Source organism: Eucalyptus grandis, chromosome 6 (assembly GCF_016545825.1).
Source record: "Eucalyptus grandis isolate ANBG69807.140 chromosome 6, ASM1654582v1, whole genome shotgun sequence".
NCBI lineage: Eukaryota > Viridiplantae > Streptophyta > Magnoliopsida > Myrtales > Myrtaceae > Eucalyptus > Eucalyptus grandis.
In genome coordinates this window covers 52279000-52295804 of record NC_052617.1, presented here as the reverse complement: position 1 = coordinate 52295804, position 16805 = coordinate 52279000, and the positions used below count along the sequence as shown (strand labels likewise).

At 42.8% G+C, this 16805-nt stretch overlaps 2 protein-coding genes across 2 annotated transcripts; both read left to right on the top strand.

The window, feature by feature from the left end:
- Nucleotides 1–4933: 4933 nt before the first annotated feature.
- Nucleotides 4934–9784, top strand: LOC104452265 (U-box domain-containing protein 52). The gene is made up of 10 exons (XM_039316223.1): nt 4934–5153; nt 5361–5443; nt 5580–5701; nt 6239–6450; nt 6485–6539; nt 6909–7197; nt 7490–7591; nt 7664–8092; nt 8421–9182; nt 9764–9784. The coding sequence occupies exons 1-10, from the start codon at nt 4934–4936 to the stop codon at nt 9782–9784; spliced, it is 2295 nt and encodes a 764-aa protein (XP_039172157.1).
- Nucleotides 9785–13317: 3533 nt separating this feature from the next.
- LOC104452264 (F-box protein At5g07610) lies at nt 13318–14544 on the top strand. The gene has a single exon (XM_010066758.2). It carries the CDS (start codon nt 13318–13320, stop codon nt 14542–14544), a length of 1227 nt encoding a protein of 408 aa, XP_010065060.2.
- Nucleotides 14545–16805: the final 2261 nt, after the last annotated feature.

The window sequence follows — 16805 nt, the reverse complement described above, 5'->3', positions numbered from 1 at the left end:
GATAAAATGTAAATTTGCTCAAAAAACAACATATTCGCCTTAACAAGTTTTTATGACTAAACCAAAAGTTGGCGAGTAACTAAATTCAGTCGTTATCTAATGGGATGAATGCCGGCAAGCCGGTCATATTAAGATTAGTAAATTTTGAACATAAGCCTCTGACTTTAAAGCTTTGATAAGTCATAATTGAAGAAAAGTCACTATAACCATTAAAGTATTTGGTAATCTTAAAAGTATAAAAAAAAAAAAAAAAGTCAGTAAATGACCCAAATTAATTGGAAACCTAATGTGATGGATATTGATGCATCCGTCAGATTAAAGTCAACAACTTCTTATATAGGTCAACGAGTCTTGATATTGTGATTTGGTAACCGAATAGACACTTTTTGTTGATATTTGATATACACACCTTTGTTGCATCAGATACAGTTTTATAGACATACAGAAAATATAATAATATAGCACATGGTCGAGTTGATTATTTATTGGCATAACCCTAAAAGTGGATGCTGGACCAGATCAAGGATTCATCTTCCAAAATAAGGGATCGAAAGCCATTTACGTCCAGCCTCTTCACCTATTTCTCCAAAGCTTTGCCCTCCTAGTTCCAATCGGCAACCACCTTTCGGCAATTCTATCTATAAAATCAAAGTATATGTCCGCCCAACATGCGCGCGCTTTATGCAATAAAAATGTTCTTTTCAATTCAATATGTACACACACGCATGCACATAGACACGCGAGCGCGCACTCTTACTTCAAGACATGGGTTTTACAAAACCAAAGAAGATATAGTACCACTCATGTAGACAATAACTTTATCACCAACCCTCAACCATACAATGACATTCACAATCAAGACAAAAAAAAATCACTAGGGGCTCCACAGATTTAGTTATGTGCATCTCCTTACCTTCCTCACCATCCAACCAAGCCAAAACAAATGACACAACGGCATAACTGCTGTCATTGTACTGATCCAAAATCAGTTTAAAAAAAAAAAAATCGACATGCTCTCATGCTTCTCCAATTCATTATACTCGTAAATCCGTCGCCTATTTTCTATTTCTTCTAATAAGAATCCTCTGTCATGGTTAACCCGGTTCTCTTCACACTCTTGTCGGCCTGTAGACCACGCTAGAAAAGCTTCTCTGTCGGATGATGGAATACTTGAACTTCCTCCCTTTCCATAGTTCATGTCCCTTCCCATGCTGATTGGTTTTTATCAAATTCTTGCGATACCTGGGCAAACCGATTATATACAATGTGATATTTCAACTGGAACCAATATTATCCATGACAACGACCATTACCTGATTTTCATGAGTAAATTATGTTAAACCTTCGAAGAGAGCGAGTCAACTGGATTTTAGCTTAGGGTCCCAAAATCAATTAGTGACCCCACAAAGAAATGTAACAAACTCCCACGAAAATCACCAAATCGACTGCAATAAATTCACTCACTTGCACATCACATTCATATCAATCTCTAGTACCATAACATCGAAATTGTGGATGGCTATGTTGCGAAAAGTTATTTGCTTGGTTTATGAGATTTATTTCTAGTTTGGAATTCTGATTTTAGAGGATGGCAAGCCACCGGCTTTGTAGATGGAGACCTTGCTTAGGGAGGGAGTCTTAATTGCCTTGTCATCAAGTGTTGATCAATGGACTTGATCATTGATGTTTGTAATGATTAATTGAGAATTTTCTAAAACATACAAAGTTTTGTCGAAAAGAGACAACTCATATGTGATTCGATATGTATTTTATACCTTGAGTTTAGTTATGAAGTTTCAATATTGCTTTGTATAAATGCATAATGATTGTTCAATCCGCTTAAAAGATATACGTACTACTCATTGAGTTATGGTTGTTCACCCCGTTATTTCCCAACCATTTCAGGTTCATTGATTGGTAGCTAATACAGCAAGAGTGCTATCAATGGGGACCTTTAGAAGTGGATAGTATGGTTTGAGGCTGTGTCCTTTGGGTGAAAGAATGGCCATGTCACCCCATCCCTATAGTTTGGTGTAATATCTCGTGGTATCAGTGCCAACTCCCGTCAACATGTGGGGCCACAACAAGGGCTTTGTGCCATAAGGGATGGAGAATATGACAACCCGAACCCTAAAGGTGTGTAGCATGGTTGGGATGGCAAGGGAGGTTGGAGCTGGCGAGCAAGTGTGACCCAAAAAGTGGGCAAGGCTAAACGCATTTCTTTTATCCTACATTGCCAAGGGAAGGAGTCCTAGGCTAGTTGATGAGGCTTAGGTTCTCTAACTGTGTAACACGTTTTAAAACCCTGAAAACTAGATGCCAAAGTAGACAATATTATGCAGTGGTCTACCAAGTCCTTACAGGAATGTGATCCTGAGGATGGGCAGCATGACTGGGATGGCAGGGAATGTTGCAAGCAGGCGACCCTAAAAGGGGAGTCATGGGCTAGCGCATATCTTTTGTCCCACATCTCCGAGAATGGGAGTCATGGGCTAATTGATAAGGCTTGGGTTAGCGCATGTCTTCTTTCCCACATTGCCAAAAAGGGGAGTCATGGGCTAGCGCATGTCTTTTGTCCCACATCACCAAGAAGGGGAGTCATGGGCTAATTGATAAGACTTGGATTATCTACCGTGTTTTAAAGCCGTGAGGGCTAAAAACCCAAAGCTAGACATCACTTGGGTTCTCTTCTTTGTTTAACGGCTTTTAAAGCCACAATATTACACTATGATAACACCCGACCGTGACCCAAAAAAAGCCCGAGCAAGGCTAAGTGCATGTATTTTGTCCCTAAGGGTGGGTAGTGTGGTCGGGATGGCAAGGGAGGCTTATAGGTTCTATCAGAGCCGACTTCCGACAGCGTGTGGAGCCACAGCGAAAGCGCATGGGTAGCGTGGTCGGGATGGCAAGGGAGGCTTATAGGTTCTATCAGAGCCGACTTCCGACAGCGTGTGAATAATAACACCTGACCGTGACCCAAAAAAAGCCCGAGCAAGGCCAAGTGCATGTATTTTGTCCCTAAGGGTGGGTAGTGTGGTCGGGATGGCAGGGGAGGCTTATAGGTTCTATCAGAGCCGACTTCTAACAGCGTGTGGAGCCACAGTGAAAGCGCATGGGTAGCGTGGTCGGGATGGCAAGGGAGGCTTATAGGTTCTATCAAAGCCGACTTCCGACAGCGTGTGGAGCCACAGCGAAAGCGCATGGGTAGCGTGGTCACAGCGAAAGCGCATGGGTAGTGTGGTCGGGATGGCAGGGGAGGCTGTGTTAGCAGGCGACTGTGACCCAAAAAGCGAGCAAGGCTAAGTGCATGTATTTTGTCCCACATCACCAAGGGGGGATTCCTAAACTAGTTGATAAGCATTGGGTTCTTTACTCTACGTAGCGTATTTTAAATCCGTGAGAGCCAGTGATCCAAAATGGATAATATTACATAGTGAGAGCCCTGGCTCCTTACATAACTAATGAGTATTTGTATCGAGACTAAACCTAAATTTGACACAACGCAAGTGAGAGGGAAAAGAAAACCCTTCGGGGACTAAATTGAACAACTAAACAAAGTATAGGGACGAAATTGAATAAAAATTAACATTAAGTTCTATAGTAGACGGACTATCCATCAACATTAGTAGATTTAGCAAATTCCGCCTATAATTTTAATGGAAAGATCGCAGTGAACCAATCTTCAAACATACAAGGACGACATCGAACAAAAAGAAGTTCGGAGATGACGTTGAATGAGCAAAATTTCAAAGACCGTTGTTACCTCCATAATAATTTTTATATAAGACTTAGGGCGCTTTTGGTAACGATTATGTTTTCAGGAGTAAATTCTGATCAGAAATTATTCCTTTTTATTCTATTCCCGGGAACAGATTCTAAGCATTTTAAGATGTTTGGTAACTGTCCAAAATTTCTGATTCTGAAATAAAATTGCATTTGGTACCGTACTCATTAATTCTGGTCCGGCGACCAACAAGACGAGGGCCGACGACCTCACCGGAGCGTCACCGGCCCTCTACGAGACCCGCCCTCATCGGCCGAGCCTTGCCGGCAGCTAGGCGAGGCTCGCCTAGCCCCACCTCATCGAGGCTAGGCAAGGCTCGCCTGGCCACCAGCGGGGCTGGGCATCGCGAGGCCTGCCTGGCCACCGGCGAGGTTGGGCGAGGCCCGCCTAGCCACCAACAAGGCTCGGCCTGGGGAGGCCGAGCCTCGCCGGTGGCTAGGCTTGCCTCCGGCGAGCTCGCCCCGGCCAAGCGAGCTCGCTAGACCGGCGGCAGCGGAGGACAATGGTCGGTGGCAGCGGATGGTAGCGGGCGATGGTGGACGATGGTCGCGAGATGGCCGAAGGGAAAAATAAAAGTTGTTGGTTTTGATTATCAATTCTGATCCTGAAACAATAATCAACTTTTTTTTTATTCTTGATTCCACTTCCAATATATTCCCAGGAACAAAAATTTTACCAAACGCGATTTTGAGAACAAAAAATCAGAATTTGGCCATGTTTGAATGGTTAGCAAACAGAGCCTTACATGGCAAATAATCCTACCCTTAAAATATGCAAAGCAAGTCAATGCTGAACTTCCAACGTTTTTTTCTTTCTTTGGGCCAGAGCTGAGCTACCGACATGGGAAATCACAGAGAGAAAAGGGGAAAGGGAGGGGGGAGGTAGGAGAGAGAAAGATTATAGGAGAGTCTCATATTTTGGTCTCCTCCTAGCTATTTTTAGTGACCGATGCTCGATCCTTTCGTGCACTAAGACAGGGGAACAGACAGGAAAGGAAAACACACAACCTTTGATGCCTGAAGAAGAGAAAATAGCGGGTACACCTTTTCAGGAGGGAGCTCTGACCATCAAACACAGTCCAAGGTTTTCTTGTCACCCACCCAAGAATCAATCCGTTTGATCCTCAGTTTCCAGAGAGAGAAAGAGAGAATGTGGATAGGAAAGGGTCATGTGGAGAAGAAAGCCGCGATGAGGAATGGATTGGTCGCCGTCGCCATCGACAGGGACAAAGGTTGCCAATACGCCATCCGTTGGGCCGTCGATAATATCCTCTCCAAGGGCCAAACCGTCATCCTCATCCATGTCCACCAAAACTCCGCCTCCGCTCCCAGTAAGTTACCATGCTACATTCTTCATTTTCTCTTTCTGAGTAGCTTGCTGATCGCCATTTTCAAAGCTATGATATGACATGATGCCTCATCGAAATGGATCAGACATGTACATTTAACTCTCTCTCTCTCTCTCTCTTCGGTGGATGCAGCACCGCGACACCATCACCACAATCATGACCACCATCACCACAATCATGAGCACCATCACCACAATCATGAGCCCCACACGGCTTCCCATTTTGAAGTCTCGTCGCCGCACAAGCAGGAGTTACAGAAGCTAAACAAAGACCTGTTTCTCACTTTCCATTGTTATTGCACCCGAAAAGATGTACGCATCTAATAATGAAGTCCTTTCCCTTCAATACTGCAATTTTCCCGCCATCTTTCATAAGCAAAACAAGCATGATGCAACATTCTTTGCCTCATTTATTACTTACATTCACAAATTCAGTAACTTGGATCAGATACATTGCCTAGATGTCATACTGGAGGACATGGACGTGGCCAGAGCAATTACAGAATATGTCTCTTACGCCGGGATAGAGCTCTTGGTTCTCGGCGCTTCGCATCGTCATGGCTTCATCAGGTGGCAGCTTCTATCCTCTAAAATTCTACCCTTTTTCCCTTTCTAATTTTTCTCCAACGTCTCGGGCATCTAATTACAAATAGAGCTGTATGTGAAACCGAACCATCCACGATTCCTCTTCCTTTATGCAATGCGGAGTCGGTCAGAGAGCATCTCATTTTAGCTTTCATATGAGCTTGTCACGTCGTGTTCCCTACTTATTTGCACTAGCTCTACAAAGATTTTGAACTTTTCTACACACCATTCCTGAGACAAAACCTCAGAAGCGAATCACATGATCTGAGGAATAAAACGGAAACGGGATACGGCACTAATGAAGAATGAGAAAAATCTTCACTCAATCAAAAGTTTACGAACTTCAAAGGAGAATGATCTTCACGCCAACTTCCAAGGACACAAACACGAGATGAAATGTGTACTTTACGCTGGGTGTGAACCTGGCTCTACGAAAAAACATTATGTATAGGACAATCAAACTTGCACCCTGCAATATGAGTACTGCAAATAGGCCTAAACTTCTTGTTTTTTCTTAATTAGATTAAAGCACGTAAACATCCCAAGCAGCGTATCAAAAGGGGCACCGGATTTCTGCACGGTTTACGTCATCTCCAAAGGAAAGGTCTCTTCCGTGCGGAATGCTTCTCGTCCATCTCCTCATGCCTCCCCTCTTCTTGACCAAATACAGAACCTTAACGAACAGACAGCCGGTTCGGAAAAACACCTGCATAACAGTTTAAAAGGTTCGTTTATCTCACCAACCACTTCCGTCATTGCTTACAGCGTGGCGAAAATGTAGACTGTTGAAGCCTCTATTATTTGCAGATCAAACATCAATCAAGTCTTCCCTTGCCATGCACAATGAGTCCATCAGGTAAGTCGTGAAATCTTAGACCATTTCCAGAAAGAGTGTATGTTTTTTTTTTCTTTAATGGTTGAATGCATATGGGGGTTTCAAATGCTTGTAGTCTATAGACATTTCAATTTACAAAGAGACGAATCTTTGGCAAGAAGAAGTGCTTTTTTTTTTCTTGACTATCCTTGATGCATGTCAAGTTGGACATTGGGTCCATATAGTTGCAAGTCTCGTGACTTGTGAGAGGAGGTGAAAGGCAGCATAGGTTGAGTACTCTCATTGTGATTATGTCATGCTGCTGGTTTTATAAGTCTAGACTCATTCAACGAGTTCAATGAAAAAATAATGAAACAGGTCGCCATTGGATAAAAGAAGAGGCTCATCAGCATATGCAGCAGGGATGATGCCAGAAGTAGAAACTGACATATCGTTCATCAGCTCTGGAAGATCAAGCACAGATCAACCATCCTCCTCACTCTATGACCGAATGGACTCCTTTCACCCCGCCAGGCTCTCCGCCAGCCCAGATAGGTCATCCATTCATTCACTGCAGAAATATATCGATTTCAGTTCATCATATGAATTGTCACCGATCTCCCAAGAGAGTGCGCGAACATCATGCTCGTACTCATCACAGAATCTGGTAATGTTTTCTTATACTAAGACATCTCTTCAACATACAATAGTAGTTTCAATGTTCTAAAACTAACCAAGAGATATTTCAAGCGATCTGGAAAGTGCTTGGTTACCAGCATCACTATCTTACCTCAAATTTGTCGTCAGATTGTTTCCAAAATGTTTAGAGTATGTGTGCATTGCCTGAAAGAATACTAGATTTGTTTTTACTCAAACATGAGAATACTAATTGCATATGTGAACAATCAAGAATTAATAGATGACTTTTAAGTTCCACGTTCTCTGTACAAAATATGCAGGATGATGTAGAAATTGAAATGAGGAGGCTAAAGTTAGAATTGAAGCAAACAATGGAGATGTACAGTACGGCATGCAGGGAGGCACTGGTGGCAAAACAAAAGGTGTGGATGATCACCATGCGCTTTGATTGTAAATTATATAAACGACAGTTGTTTTAATTGAGTTAGCTTCAGGCAATGGAGCTGCAACGCTGGAGATTCGAAGAAGAGCAGAAACTGGACGAGGTGCAACATGCCAAGGAAAATGCTCTGTCAATTGCAAAGATAGAAAGAGCTAAGTACAAAGCAGCCCTTGAAGAAGCAGAGGCAGCACAGAGAATTGCAGAGCTGGAAGCACAAAGGAGACTGAATGCAGAAATGAAAGCTCTCAGAGAGGCAGAAGAGATAAAGAAGGTATTGGATGAACTGCAGCACAGCGATGCAAGATACAGGCGATACACAATTGAAGAGATTGAAGCTGCAACAAATTTCTTTGCCAAGTCTCACAAGGTTGGCGAGGGAGGTTATGGCCCAGTGTTCAAGTGTTACCTAGATCATACACCAGTTGCAGTTAAAGTTTTGCGTCCAGATGCAGTCCACGGAAGGTCGCAGTTTCAACAAGAGGTATGGGGGAGACAAGGATTTTGCATTTAGATTCTTGCATATCTTCCTTCCTGGGGGCCTTTTTAATGCATCAAAAAGCTTACCAATGCTTCAATCCATCTTCTCTTCATAGTAAATCTATCAATCAAAGAAGATCTGAGCAAAGCCAAATCAAAAGTTCCGTAAGACAAAGTAAAACACAGTTGAAGCATGACATATAGCCCAGTCATCTTTAGGTGTTAAATTAAAGGATCTAAGACGTGGACAGACATACTGTTGACATATACATATGTATATATGAGTACAAAGATTAGCAAACATAATCTGTCCCTTAATCATGGTGATGCAGGTGGAAGTACTTAGCCGCATAAGGCATCCCAACATGGTGCTTCTCTTAGGAGCCTGCCCAGAGTACGGGTGTCTAGTGTATGAGTACATGGCCAATGGAAGCTTAGAGGAACGTCTTTTCAAGCGAGGCAAGTCCCCCGTTCTGTCTTGGCAACTTAGATTCAGAATTGCTGCAGAGATAGCCACAGGCCTCCTGTTCATCCATCAGACAAAGCCAGAGCCTCTAGTCCATCGTGACCTCAAACCTGGCAACATTTTGCTTGATTACAACTATGTCAGCAAAATTAGCGATGTTGGATTGGCTAGGCTGGTTCCTCCATCAGTTGCTGAAAGTGTAACACAGTACCGAATGACTTCGACCGCAGGCACTTTCTGCTACATCGATCCCGAGTATCAGCAAACAGGGATGCTAGGCGTGAAATCCGATGTTTATTCTTTCGGAATCGTGCTTCTGCAACTAATCACGGCAAAATCACCAATGGGCATCACTCACCACGTCAGCAAGTCCATCGAGAAAGGAAACTTCTCAGAGATGCTAGACCCTGACGTACCTGACTGGCCAGTTGAGGAGGCTTTGTCCCTTGCACAGATAGCTCTCCAATGTGCTGAGATGAGGAGGAAAGACCGGCCGGATCTCGGCAAGGTTGTTTTGCCAGAACTCAACAAGCTTAGAGATTTCGCTGACGAGAACTTGCAGCACTGCTCAATATTGGGTGGCAGTGCACTGCCGTCCCCTCATCACTCTCACATTTCCACATCTCAGGTAAGCCAAAGTCTCTCCACCATCATCTGAATTTAAAATATAAACACTTTTTCAGTACCCACTCAAATTATCCTGTTAATCTAACAAAGAAACAGTTGATCAGCTACAGCTATAAATATCAGAGGTATGCGTTCATTAATCATGACCAAGGAGTCATAAGTTTTTGTTGGATGTTTGTGGTGCAGGAGGTGATGAGCGACCCGCTAGTGGTACTGTCGGGGAGCTCAAGGGGCTACTCCAGCACATCAGCCAAAACAACCACCTGATTCCGAAAATGCCAAGTACTCCTATTCACTTCACAGTTTACAGGCACAGGCGGAACCAGACCAGATTATTACATTGCCTTGTTGTAGTGGGTGTGCACATCCTCAGGTGTATAGTTTAGAGGAATCAAATTTGGGTGACGCATAATGTTGAATTTAGGACGAGAATATATAGGAGTTAGGAAGTTGGCGAACTCAAGAAAAAGAGTCCAATTTTGGTCCATAGATATCCACCGCGCGTATGACTGACAGACTAATTTATTGAACTTTGATTGTTCCTGATACTTGCCTCCCCTCATTTTTCTTCTATGAAGAAAGCAAATAATCACTGATCCCTAAGGAAAGAGGAAGAGCTCGCTTTAGCACACGTACATGGTAAACCAAGAATCTTACCCAGAGGGAGCGAATTGAGTGAATACAGAAGCCTATGGAATCCTTCATAGCATCCAATGCCACACTGAAACTAAGAAGACCGCGATGAATCAATCACTAATGGCATAAACCAGCACCAATGAGGAAGACCACATGACCCATCGAGCGTGTACCAGGTCCGACCATGTCTCCTCATACCCCCTTACACTTCCTGCCACCACGGCTCTGGGAGATCTTTCAACTACAAATTTTGTTTTGATCTTACGGTTGCATCGTTGTATCGATGAACATTGGATGTAGACCTTAGGAATGGTGGATGACATGCCTAGGCCCAATTTCTACCGGATCTTTCTGCTTCACTTCGGCTCTGCGGTAAATTATTATTGACCTTAGGGGAAAGAAGAAGTTCAATGCTTGACAATTCTCGGCTATGGAATGGTTGAGATAAGAGTATCTTGTAATGCTCTCACTTACCTAAACCAACACTGAAAGTTTTCCCTCGATCTATCTTTAGATTTCATGCTCCTCTGTTCTGCCCGATTGGCCCAAAAAAATCTATGCTTTGGTCTGTTTGAGATGTCGAAATACGTGGTAAGAAATATAAAGCACAAGTAGATCCAGGCAGTCCCTGTCAAATAGGTTGCTTCTTGGTGCTTTCACTCTGTTTTGCCTTGTGTATTCGTTCTCTGGTCTAGCTAGGGAGAACTGGATTTTTCTCCTTTTCTGGCAAAGGAAGACTTTCTGTGCTTTACTTTACCAAAAAAAAAAGACTTTCTGTGCTTTACTATCGATGCAAATTCAAGGATAACTACTATCATACAGATGTTTAGCATCTCCAATTATTAATTTTTTAACCCATTAACAATTTTAAATACATTTTGTCAGTGTCAAAGAACATGCTAGAATGAATAATATGGTATTCACATGATCACGTGATACTTTCATTTATGAACATATGGGACGTACTGAACAACTTGCACCGCCGATATATAGAGTCATCCCTCATCATCATCATCATCATCGACACATCCACTGACCATGACCAGCATGTCATTAATTCTCCAACAGTTTGGTGTGGACTCTAGGGATGATTGAAAGAAGTATGTGCCCTAGAAAAGTATTTGGAAAAATTTGCTTTTTATCTTCGCACATTACTTAGAATTACTTTTAAGAGTTATCTCTTGTTTTTCATCACTAGGTCTATTTTTTTTTTTTTTGACAGAAAGATATAATATTAGATGGAACGAGTAATACAGCCAGCAGCTACAGCATCTGAAACAAGAAGATCCGAAAGGGGAGGGGGGGAAAGTCAGCCCAACTAGGTATAAGATAGCCTTTGCTATGGGCCCTAGCGGCCCAGTCAGCTGCAAAATTTGTCTGTCTTTTACAATACCTAATACAGAGACACGAGAAACGGCAAAGGAGAGCGGCGGCTTCTGCTATCAAAGTGCGAATCTCCCATGGCGGATCAATCTTGTTGTTGATGGAGTCAACCAATAGAAGACAATCTGACTCGATCTGAAGATGCGTTTCATTGTTGCCTTGCTGCAATAGATGTCGAAGGGTCACGATCAAAGCTTGAGTTTCTGTTTGCAAGGCAGAAGACGCAGGTACCGTTCTGGCGAAACCTTCTCGCATTTTCCCTGTGTGATCCCGGCTTATAGCTTGAAACTTGAAAAGTACTGAGATTTGAAGCTTGTCACCTCCATGGCCATTTAAGCTCAAACGAAAAAGATGTCGCATTTGCGCCCCTCTCTTCGAAAAATAATTAAAAATGCCGCGTCAACGAAAAGGAGTTGGTTGACGACATTAAGCTGCATATGAAAAATTGTTGTCACTCTCGTTCATGATAGGAACGGGGGATGCAGACTTGGTCCCCATGTGCTTGATGTAGACAAGTTTTCATATAGGACCAAGTTTAAAAAAAAAAAAAAAAAAATTTGTTGTCACTCTCGTTATTCAAATATCAATAATCTCAAATAAATAGTTTGGTATGAAAACTTGGTCCTCTCTTGTGTGATTTCTAGGTCACATTAAAATTACCCCGTCTCTATCATGTGCATGATGTAGACTAACTCGACTAACTCGATAATTAAATAAAAAAATTGCAAGATTAAAATATGAGGATAATTACCTACCAGTCACGAACATACTATGTAAATATCAATTCAATTCAAAATCTTTTCAACTTTACCGATATATTCCTAAACCTTTATGATATCTTATAATATTGTCCTTCTAACCAAATGATGTTGGACATTGTTGATGTGACATTCAATCATGACCGGCCGTTTCCAAAAAATTGTGTAACTAAGGATGTGTTTAGTAGCCTTTTGTTCTCAAAAATAATTCCTATTCAGAAAAAAAAATATATTTCTACTTTAGTGAACAAAAATTTATATTTTTTTTTTACTAATTGTTTATGTTTTAAACCTATTCCTTTACCACTTTTTTGTACGGGAAATAGAAGAATTAATTGACATTACCAAGTAAATTTATGTTCTTTTTTAGTTTTGGGGACCAAAAAAAGAAAAAATTTTAAAAATAAAAATAAAAGGATGGTTACTAGGCGTAAGCATGATTCCAAAATAGAATTTAGAACCTGACAATGGACCAGTAGGAACTTATAGGTTCCAGGTTTCAAGATATGCACGTAAGCTACGGGTCCTAAAAAAATTATAAACATACTTTAACAAATAGATTTCTGATTCCAACAAATGATAAATATATTTCGATGAATAAGTTTTCAAGTCCCTAGTTGGAGGAACCTGTAACTTATAACATGTAACCTAGAAATCTAAATAAGTTTTAATTCATATTCTATGCTATTCAATGATGAGTGTGTGATTTGGATGCATTAATTTGAGCTTGCATGACTTTTTATTTTATTTATGTACATACTTTTTTATGTCTGTTATGATCAGTAAAATATAACAGCAAATGACGATCATTGAAATCATTTAATTAATAATATAAGTGAAACCTAATAGACCCTGAAAAAGCACAAGTTTAGGATATGCACGATAAGTTTCAAATTCTGAAAAATGAATAACCTGTCCTGTCAGATAAGTTTTAGATGGAAATCTGGAATGTGAAGTCGCTCTTTTTTAATGATTATTAGACAAGGTCTAAATAAATAAATAAAATGGGTTCTTCCGTTTGGAACGTGGGAAAAGATTTTCCTCAATCCGAGGAGATAAAAAGAAAAAAGAAAAAAACGTGGTACGAGGGTGAGGTCGTGGCGTGGGGCTAGGCTATGGTTGACCGGTAGTGGCAGTGATTGGAGGAGATCAGATCGGTCGTTGTCGTCGTCGTCGTCGTCGCCGTCTTCGTCTTCTTCTTCTTCTTCGAGAAGCTATGTCGCTCTCTCTCCCTTCCCGTCCGTGCCTATATTGACCTGCGCCGCTCCCACGTTAACACCCGTCACCGCGTCCCTCCGCCTCCTCTCTCTCTCTCTCTCTCTCTCTCTCTGCGGGATCGCCGCCGTGCCGGAAAACCCAATGCGTGGCACCGTCGAGCTCGGGCCGGAGCGGCGCCGATCGCCGGCCGACCCGGGGATCGGGGGCGTGGACGACGTCCTGATCGAAGTCCTGGTCCGCCTCCCCCGGAAGACCCTGCTGAGGTGCAAGCTCGTCTGCCGGCGGTGGCGCCACCTCATCTCCGGCCCCCTCTTCGTCGCCGAGTACTCCCGCCGCCACGCCCGCCTCCACTCCTCCGGGTTCTACCTCCAAAGGTTGCTGCTTTGCGAGCTCTACCCGTCCCTCAAGTTCGTCTCCTGCGACACCCCGGCGGAGGCCCTGGCCGGCTCCGGTCCTCGCCCCGGCGCCGACGCTTCTCTGGCTGACTTGATCGAAGACGAGCATGGGGTGTTCATTCGGCATTCCTGCAACGGCTTCCTCCTCTGCAGCAGCTCCCGGTGTCCCCTGGGCGATCGGGTTTACTACATCTGCACGCCGCCCACCAGGCAGTTCCTCCCTCTCCCCGACCCGGGCTGCAGGACCGTCTTCGCGATCAACATAGCCTTCGATCCCGCCAAATCCCTTTACCGGCTCGTGTGCGTCGCCGACTCCGAACTGTCGGAGCGGCACCGGCAGATTCTCGTGTGCTCCTCGCACTTCGGCCGCTGGAGGGAATCGGGGAAGCCGTTCCTCGTTTCGGATGAGCTGTTGTTCGACCGGGGCGCGTATTGGAGTGGCGGACTTCACTGGATTGGCAGGGGAAGGTCTGCGCTCCGGTTCCGTGTGGAAGACGAGGTTTTGATGGAGATGGCGATGCCGCCGATCCAAGAAGGGTGGTCCGAGAGGAAATTGGGCTACTTCGGGGAATCAGGAGGCCATCTCTATCTGGTGGAGATCTACGGCTCGTCTACTACTGCCTTTGATGTGATGGCGTTGGCGAGGGACTACTCCGGCTGGTTCATGAAGTACCATGTCGATCTTGAAGCAGTGGCGAGGGATTTGGTGAGGAGTCTGCAGAGGATTATCGATATGGTGGCCGCTTACGCCTTCTCTGTCCTGCATATTGTTCATAGGCAAGGAGGAGAGGAGGAAGAGTGTTTCATGGTATTGCGCATCCCCAGCAAATTTGTGTTATACGACCTCAAGACGAACACGGCCATGGACATTGGCGACTCGATGCCCCAGCTCTGGAGCATTAAACAGGACGGTGGTTTGTTTTATACCTGGGAAGGAGTCTACCAATACAAGGATGCTCTTTGTTATCTTTGATATTGTAGGCATTTGCCTGGACCTTTTTACTTTTTCCCAACCATTGCTAAAATTTGTGAGGCCTTGTAAGAAACCACTGACTTGAGTTATACCCTATATAATAATATACAAGTGAAGTGAATTGGCTCTTAACTGATATCGTTTCACATCCTTTGACTGCAATCATCAGGATTCTATGTCGTACTTTTGCAGCTGTAGCTTGTGATGCTTTAAAAGTATTTTGTAGTTGAGGATTTGTCTAGTTTATGGTTAATCTTCCAGTGACATTTATCCAGAAACCACTGAAGACTTGGATAGTGAAGCAGGGTATTGCCAGAGGAAGATGCTGCACCTTGTGTATAAAGCTACGGTTTAAGGATGAACATCTCGTTTCCTGCTCTGTGGAGTAAACAGATGATGCATTTTAGCTTAGCTAGGGGAGAATTCTAAACCCTGGCAGCTACCAGAGGAAATACAGGGGGAGCTTATAGGCAAATACTAAGAATTTTTCCTGCTGATGATTATCTGTCAAAAGACTAAAAGCAAGAATATTGATGCATTTTTTATTTTTTTTCTGAGAAGATAAAATACCTCTAGAAGTCTTCTCTGCCTTTATGTTGTAGGCTTTGCCATTCTCTCCCCTGTTGCAGGATATGAGAGTGAGTTTGCCATATTGAGTCCTTGATGATAGATTGATAGTGCTATTTACCTTAGGAAAAAAGAACACTCTGTCAGCAGTAGCATGGTGCCTTAATTGAAAAAATTAGTGTATGCGGAGTAATAATAGCCACCTCTACCAAAGGGTCATCTCGAAGTGAGAATCTCGACACATGAAAAAGATAGATGATGCATAATGCAGAACCTTGGACTGATGATAAGCTTATAAGAGTTTGGAGCTAGAAGGAAGACTGAATTGCTTAATTGAGGTACTTGCTAGAAGCCAATTATTCTGAATGATCTAAAACAACCTGACCAAGTTAACTCGCTGCTACTGCTAATAAACATCGTTTATTCTTGTCTCAGCAGCAATAGTATTCATATGTTGTTTTTCTTCTTCAAAGTAACTGCAGAAACTCCTACAGAAAGATTGCTTGAACCAGGAAAAAAAAAAGGGAAGAAGAAGAAAAATGGACCTGTCGAAATGAGCATATGCTTGACCACAGCAAGTGTTTGCAACTGCTTTATTCCAGATTCGAAAGGTTGAAATTCTGCAAGTTTCATCTTACGGAAATATCCGTTTCTCCTTTAAAAGGATTACCTGCAGTGAGTTTTGATGTAAGGTTCGATCAAGTAAATCTGACTGGTCACCGTCATGCTTGACAGATAAGCAGTTCCATTGGTAAGGATTAGACTTCATTCAGATGGTTCGCCGGACTTTTTATCCTCAATATTGCGCCACAAACGTTACCCTGACATCTCAACATAATTAAGTCCAATGGGATATTGTTTATTTTACATTGATTGCGGTAATCAAGTACAAAAGGGTCGTAAAATAAAAGGAAAAATGACATGGTACGATGATTATAGAACAGATAATTTCGTGATTTGCAAGGGGTGAGCAGCACAGTTCAAGTACTTAATGGAAAATATGTTTGTCGAACAACAATACACGCGAGTTGCTACTTGTTCTCACGTCACTTTCTATGTGCTCTCCTGAAGGCTGTTTCCGACAATCAAATTCTGGGACAAAATTCACGAGCTATTCATCGAAAATTTTGTCGGGTATCGTGAAAAGTGCTTCCACTGAACTCCTCTTTGAATTTTTCTTTTGTTTTTTCTTTCTTGGTGAAAATTCGTAAAACACAACCCGCGCCATCCTGCCCAGCCAACTAATCCTTCAGATTCCTTGTCTTTCAACAGACAGAATTAGTACCAGTTGCATAATCCCACGCTGTACAAAAAAAAAGTTTATCCAGAAGAGACATGAAGCTCAACCGGTCTTGGAATATACGAATTCGTCCAGATATGAAGTTTTCTCTTGGCTTCTACTTCCAAATCCAAAATGCAGCTGGACTTAAGCTTCATCATAGAATGGTTCAAAACTGGATGTATTTTTCATTTTCATTGAGCTGAAGACAAATTCCGCAACATCTAACAAGAGATTGTTTGATCCAGCTCTGGTTGGCCCAAGTTGCATATACTACTAACCTTGAATTGAACATGTCGGATTAAGTCGGGGACATGCTGATGGTTTTTTCAGCTGTAAATGACCCCTGAAAAGGTTTCCTTGTTTATTCCTATTGGATGGCTAGACATGTTATCCTACATTTTCAGCTTTGGGG

Excerpts from the sequence above, each read along its gene's own strand:
- LOC104452265 (XM_039316223.1), top strand. The coding sequence starts at position 4,934 with ATGTGGATAGGAAAGGGTCATGTGGAGAAGAAAGCCGCGATGAGGAAT. Across the intron at positions 5,702-6,238 it reads CATCGTCATGGCTTCATCAG|ATTAAAGCACGTAAACATCC; the intron begins GTGGCAGCTTCT and ends TTTCTTAATTAG. Across the intron at positions 7,592-7,663 it reads CACTGGTGGCAAAACAAAAG|GCAATGGAGCTGCAACGCTG; the intron begins GTGTGGATGATC and ends AGTTAGCTTCAG.
- LOC104452264 (XM_010066758.2), top strand. The coding sequence starts at position 13,318 with ATGCGTGGCACCGTCGAGCTCGGGCCGGAGCGGCGCCGATCGCCGGCC.